At 36.1% G+C, this 6,147-nt stretch overlaps 2 protein-coding genes across 5 annotated transcripts in view; one reads left to right on the top strand and one right to left on the bottom strand.

Annotated features, from left to right (window-relative positions):
• Positions 1-474: 474 nt before the first annotated feature.
• LOC114871278 (protein LSM12 homolog) lies at positions 475-1,803 on the bottom strand. Its single transcript, XM_029176969.2, has 3 exons — positions 1,648-1,803; positions 738-1,114; positions 475-676 (listed from the first exon to the last, which is right to left on the bottom strand). Exons 1-3 carry the CDS (start codon positions 1,766-1,768, stop codon positions 578-580), a joined length of 597 nt encoding a protein of 198 aa, XP_029032802.1. The 5' UTR covers positions 1,769-1,803; the 3' UTR covers positions 475-577.
• Positions 1,804-2,554: 751 nt separating this feature from the next.
• The window catches only part of LOC114871228 (QRFP-like peptide receptor), a 38,593-nt gene continuing 35,000 nt past the window's right edge, over positions 2,555-6,147 (top strand). For 3 of the 4 annotated variants that reach the window (XM_029176883.2, XM_029176885.2, XM_029176884.2), the window contains exon 1: positions 2,555-2,763. The gene's annotated coding sequence lies outside the window, so the exon portion shown is untranslated. The remainder of the gene's footprint in view (positions 2,764-6,147) is intronic. The other variant, XM_046287565.1, reaches the window with a different exon arrangement.

Genomic DNA, 6,147 nt, shown 5'->3' with positions numbered 1-6,147 from the left:
GACTTAAATCATACCACGATGAACCGATTTTTATTTTAAAAACCTGATACTTGTATGGTGATAGAATCATGCTACCATCTTGTATATCAGAGATCTGTAAACAACTATTAAACGTATTTTGTAACAATGTTAAACTAAACTAAAACACACCTGCATCAGAGCACATGTATGAACAATAGTTCCAGCAGAACATAAGGTTGTATGGCAGCTTAGATAAAATAAACAGCGTTCTTCTTCGAAGACTATGCTCTGTGTTAAAAATCGAGTACGGTGTGTTTTGTTTCTTTACAAAATGCTGCTCATACATTACAATCAATGTATTTGGTACTCGGTTTGAATTTCGATATTCCATTAGCATTTACCTTCCTCGAAATGCTCTTTCATCGAAACAAATTGAATTTAATCTACGACGCTGATTTTCAAGGTAGGCTTATCTAGTAGTTCTGCAATGGTTTCATTCTTTTTTTTTTTTTAAATTTTTGTATCCTGTTATCATCGTTTCCTACGTTTCTTCAAAGACTGGAACTTCTGTGAAAGCATGGTAGCTTTATTTCTGGTATAGTGCCTTTTTGAACTTTTATTGCATCGCACCTCCTTTTTGTTTCTGTTGTTGTTGCTGTTCTCGCTGTTGTTGCGCTTGCGCGGACGCTTCGGTATCTTTAATGTGTTTCTCAACCTAGAAAAATGTACATATTACAGTGCACTGTTGTACTGTGATTACATCAACATACTCTTACCACTTTCTTTACATGTTTGTACGCTCCTGACTCTGCATTTCCATGGACATTGTCCACTTTGTACGGCGGTCTAATCGTGACATTGTCAAATACAACGATATTCGCTCCATTCCACGTAATTTCAGGAATGGTCTTTGATATAGTACTGAAGAGTTTTTGTCCTTCTGGAGATACTCCGGCCTGCAGAGCCATTACCAGTTTCTTTTTCTCTTCAATTTGATTACGTACTCTTCTGTTCAGCTTTTGCAAATTAAGGCTTTGTGGTGGTTCACTAGTTGTAGGACTAACTTCCCGCTTAACTTGGACCTCGGATACCAAGGATAAATTTACTATGTGTACATCGTTTAATGTTGGTGCACCACTGGATGACGGACATTCTAATTGTAATTAGTTAAGGAATCATCATTATCAGTAGATAGAGAATCAACATGTACTTTCATTCAATAAACGTTCCTGTCATAGGTAATAGTTTGAAAAGGCTATAAGCATCTCAGGTTATAAGCATGGCGCTTTAAGACTTTTTATCGGATTAGAAACCTGTATGTTCGCGATTTTTACGATAACCAATGGTGAAAGCGTTCTCGTACATCGTGGAAATCCGTTCGAGAACAAATCGGTTGAACAATAAAAGTAACAGAAAATCCAGCATGGTTGATTAAATGACGAAACTAACCTGACTTCGTGCAGTTGGTTAAATGATCACCAAATAATTGACAAGCGTTATTACAAGTTTCTCGTAGAAAATAGCGAAATGCAACTTCATGTTCGTATATTAAAATCCACGAAAGCTATCGCGGACATCTCGAAAGTTATTTACACTGCGGCAATGTTAAACGAGTTACAGATGAACTGAATGCATGTATTCGTCGGGAAGGGCGATACTTTGAGGGAATTTACAAGAAAAGGATACTTAGGATTAGCATTTTAGTTTGTGGATCGAATGCTAACACCTCGCCTTCGATTTCCTCCTTGTAACAGGTTTTACAGGCCACCGTACTCCCAATGCTGAAACAATCGTTGGCGCCGGCCATTTTTCACTACGAACACCGAACCGCGGACTCCCTATCGCCATCTGTTCTGATTTCAAATGTCCCTCAAAATTTGTGCAATTTGCGCCCTCCTTGGTGGATACCTTAGAACTTGAATCCTTTTGAATTTAAATCATTCCTGTTCGAAGATACGCGGTGAAGAACATTAAAATATTAAAAGATATGTGAAGGTTAGACGTACTTGTTCTTTGATAACTTGGGTAAAGTGTATTTAAAAATATTATAAAAAAAATTAATGGAATATAAGATCCAAGCAAAGTTTGGTATTATTTCAATCGTTGATCTTTTTATTAACACTTTCGCTGTGTTACTCATTATATCGATAAATTAATATGTTAAAGAGCTTTAAACAGTTTTCCAAGAAACAATAAAGCTTTCGCTAAAAAGCTTTTAACAAATTTAGCTCTGACGTTATCGTATTATATACGGCATATAGCATATATGATGAGAGGGTCAATAAACTAGAAACACATGGCATACATTATCTTTGTATAAAAATAAATCCAAATTTTATTGTCAAAAAGTTTAGAATCAAAATCATTTCTATTTTGGAACAATCAATGAAATGGTTGCATATAAAAATTTGTTGCTCCAGAGCAATAATATTCGTTATTTATATTAATTTTATTTATTTCATATTGCAGGAGGCATAGTTCAAGCGCTGAGAAGAGCGTCGGCCGTTTTCGTTCGGCGCTCGGAAACCTTCGGTCGCTTTCGGGATAAGTCGGAGGGACTCGGCTTGGCGGGTAGTTCCACGATCGCGTGGCTTCCGACCGGCTTCCAGTGTATAAACCTCGCTCCGCCGTGCAACATCGTGACGTGTGTGATATTAAACTTTCAAACTTTCTATCATTTTAATTAATTAAGTGACATTATTTGTGAGTGATTCTACCTTCCACCAACAACTCGACAACGATGTGTGCAATGGTTAAAAGCGGTCCCCACCATTTTGTGACTTCTTTAAAATTCTTCTCAAAGTAAGTGACAAGCCAATATACATTTACATAGTATTTTAATATTACACTCTTTAATAATGCATAAATGCTAGTACATAGCTTAATTATTAACATAATTATCACAGAATAAAGTATTAATAACCGATTCAAACTGTAAGCTGTATATTCTGTATAAGACATATTTTGACTACTATAAAGCGTTTATAGAATTAAAGATGGCCGCTCTTGGGGGACTAAACTGGTTTTTTCGTAGGCTTATATTAGATTTCATTTAACTTTTCGGACAGAAAGAGGATTAGGATCAAAGGCTGACGGAAAAGTTATTCTCTTCTTATGGAAGACAGGATGACCTTTCCTGAAGCTTAGCTTAAGATATACTGTAATGTTCGTTGGACGACTTTTATTGCTAGAAAGCTTTCCGACAAAACCCATTAATGTCACGATGTCTTGCGAAGGTTAATACTGCGATAGAAAACAGTAAGGTTAGTTTCTAAATCATGCTAATTCGTTAGAATGTTTCCACGCATAACTGAAGTGTTATGAAACATGTTATTCATCTGAAGTTCCTCGAAGCTCGAGTTCAAACAGGTTATAATTTTATCGAACTTTGTAGAATTTTACAATGAATATCTTCAGTGGCAAAAACGTTTCATTTGCATTCTGATTGTTGTTTCTACTAAAAAAGATAGACACGCTTCGCGAGATTGAACAGGCTTGATTGAAATTGTTTCGGAGCTTTGACTTTCCTGCAAAATCCGCGGCTCTGTTGCTCCTTTTATGTATCCACGCGGAACGGTGTTGCGAAAAATTGTTTTAACGATAAACTTGGATTCCCTGCTGCCAATTTTGAATGTTGATTAAAATCCCGCTTTGATCCCCTTCGAAAGCTCTATTGATAATTAACAGGAAATCGAATTTCTGTAACAGGTTTGATGTTTCGTAATCTGCACAAGAGGAATGGTAAATTTTTGTAGAATAAAATTTGTAGATCTGTATATATTTTTAGTCGCTAACACTAGAACTACCAACGTTTGACGTTGGTACATAAATTGTAATTTTTTAAACCGATGAAAATACATATTTTAGTGAATTCATTTTTATAGCTTCTCAAAAAATCTCAAGTTATTTAGTCTAATTTTAACCGAGGTATTCTATTTTGAACAGTGTCTACTCATTTTTGCCTCTCACTGTACATTCATTCTTTAGCTCGATAAAATTTCTAATTTAAAATAAGAAAGTGGAAACCAGTCATTTCGACCCCTTTGATAGTTCTAGTGTTAATCTGTACGAAACAATTGCAATTCGTATCGCGTATTCGATAACACGCGACGCCCGCATCTTACTCCATTAATTTTCGAGTCCGATTAGATCCTGGTTGCTGAGAATTCACAGATTTGTGTAGTCGTAAAGCCGGACGGGAAATATCAGGGATTGAGCAGCAGATAAATGGGAAAATAATGTGTATCACTGAAAGACGAGGTGCAACTCCTCCAGAAAGATAAATCATTCGCTTTCGTCGCGCTTTTTCTTACCGATCGCAATTGACTTATTGTTAATCTTTTTCTCTCACTTTGATCGATATTCAATCCTTTATGAAAATGAAAAATTACCGCAAGTATATTTCAAAAGAATTGTATACTTTCCTTTTGTTTCTCCCTAGCTTTATTTCGTAGTTAATTAAAGGTAGCTATAACTTTGATAAATAGCGAGGATTATCTGTGAACCGCGTAAAGCAGGTAACGCGTTAATTTCAATCCGACAAATAATATTTCATCCATTACAAGTTTCGTTCTTTCTCGTGCGGTTTTAACGTAAAATCTTCCGGCTTTTACAAACCACCAGAACCTACTTCCATTAATCCACCTGCTCGAAAGTTTTACCGGATGTGAATTGGTATTGTTTTAGTAGGAACGTTCATCCTTTTAGAGCCGGTAACAATTGGAGGATTACACAGACAGGAAAAATGAATAATATTTTTCAATTTATATTAGCAAATAATAGAAGCATCTTTAAATATCCATTTGAAAAAGCAACCCTTGGGGGTGGAGCATTCTTAAGCTCGTAAGAGTATTATTTATTTAAAGCGAAGGAAGAATAATTTCATCCTTCAAAGCATGTACAGCTGAACCTCGATTATCTCAACTAATTCTGTTTAGAATGTTCGCATAATCGAGATTCTACTGTAATATAAATCTTTACTCTGTTTTGTGTCAAGAATATAATGCAATATGTACGGAATTATAAATTACTATGAGAATTAAAAGGTTGAAATACCTTGATTTTTCGTCTTATTAGGTGAATTAGTCTCGTAAAAAATGCACGAATGTTTTCGTAAGTTGCTCGTTCATTTGAACATTTCTGTTGGTGGCCGATATTGGTAAACACGAATAGTGTAGGAGCAATCGCACGTGTCGCATGCTCATAAATAGAATCGTTTATATGTGTGTATAGAAGCGCAATACATGATCCGGAGAGCATAAATCAGTGGTACGTTTGTATTGCACTATTGTGCGACCATCTTTTAGCTAAACACTAAAACTAGGCCAACACTGAGAGTATTTCCTCTCTCGCTGTTTCATTCGATGCAAAAATTTTCTTTCCCTAAAGCTCTTTTCACTCGCAACTTCAATGCAACGTATCATTTTTTTCTTTCCAAACGAAGTACACGAACTCTGCCATTTTTTTGCGCTCGTATATTTCACCTTCGACATTTTGCAAATATTTTACTTGAAGATTCGACGGTTGACCGCTTTTGACGATCTGAATAGGGTGCTCTGCTGTTTGTCTTTACACAATTGTTCGAGTGTACATTCCTGACCGGAAATTGCGGAAAATTCGTAATAGACTTTGCGTTAGAGAGAATAGCTGTGTTCCAAAACGGAAAATTATTCAGTACAGGGAAAGGCATTAATTTGACGAAGCATCGCTGAGAATTCGCGTGTGTTCGAAATAGTGCAGGACCAAAGTCAGTCATGCCCTATAAATACTGATTTATTGCCAACACGTGGCAGTTGTTTAGCTGCATAAATTATGCTCTGTTATCAAAGCTCAATGTATGCCTGCTGGACCAGCCATTAAACTAAGTTCCAGCAAATTAAGTTTATCCAGAAATTACTCGTACACTTAATTTCCAAATTTCCTCGACGCGCCTGTGAAGTTTCGAGCTCGTTGTTTTGACCCTCGTTCCGGTCAATTAACACGCGATGTTGTTAATTACGATGGTAATGGCGTAAATTCTCTTCGAAATTGCTACTTTCACCGCCACTGACAAATTCATCGAAAATCTTGGACTATTATCTTCATAATATTCAGTTCTTTTTGTAAATACATATATTCAGAAAATCGATGGGAAACTCTTGCGGAAGTTCGTGTATCATCCGTAGACATGTTGCCAACTAAATTTCT

Source organism: Osmia bicornis, chromosome 10, assembly GCF_907164935.1.
Source record: "Osmia bicornis bicornis chromosome 10, iOsmBic2.1, whole genome shotgun sequence".
Classification (NCBI taxonomy): domain Eukaryota; kingdom Metazoa; phylum Arthropoda; class Insecta; order Hymenoptera; family Megachilidae; genus Osmia; species Osmia bicornis.
The sequence above is the reverse complement of the archived record's forward strand: the minus strand, read 5'-3'. Positions and strand labels throughout refer to the sequence as shown.

Excerpts from the sequence above, each read along its gene's own strand:
- LOC114871278 (XM_029176969.2), bottom strand. The coding sequence starts at position 1,768 with ATGGCCGGCGCCAACGATTGTTTCAGCATTGGGAGTACGGTGGCCTGT. Across the intron at positions 1,115-1,647 it reads AACTAAAATGCTAATCCTAA|AATGTCCGTCATCCAGTGGT; the intron begins GTATCCTTTTCT and ends AATTACAATTAG. Across the intron at positions 677-737 it reads ACAAACATGTAAAGAAAGTG|GTTGAGAAACACATTAAAGA; the intron begins GTAAGAGTATGT and ends ACATTTTTCTAG.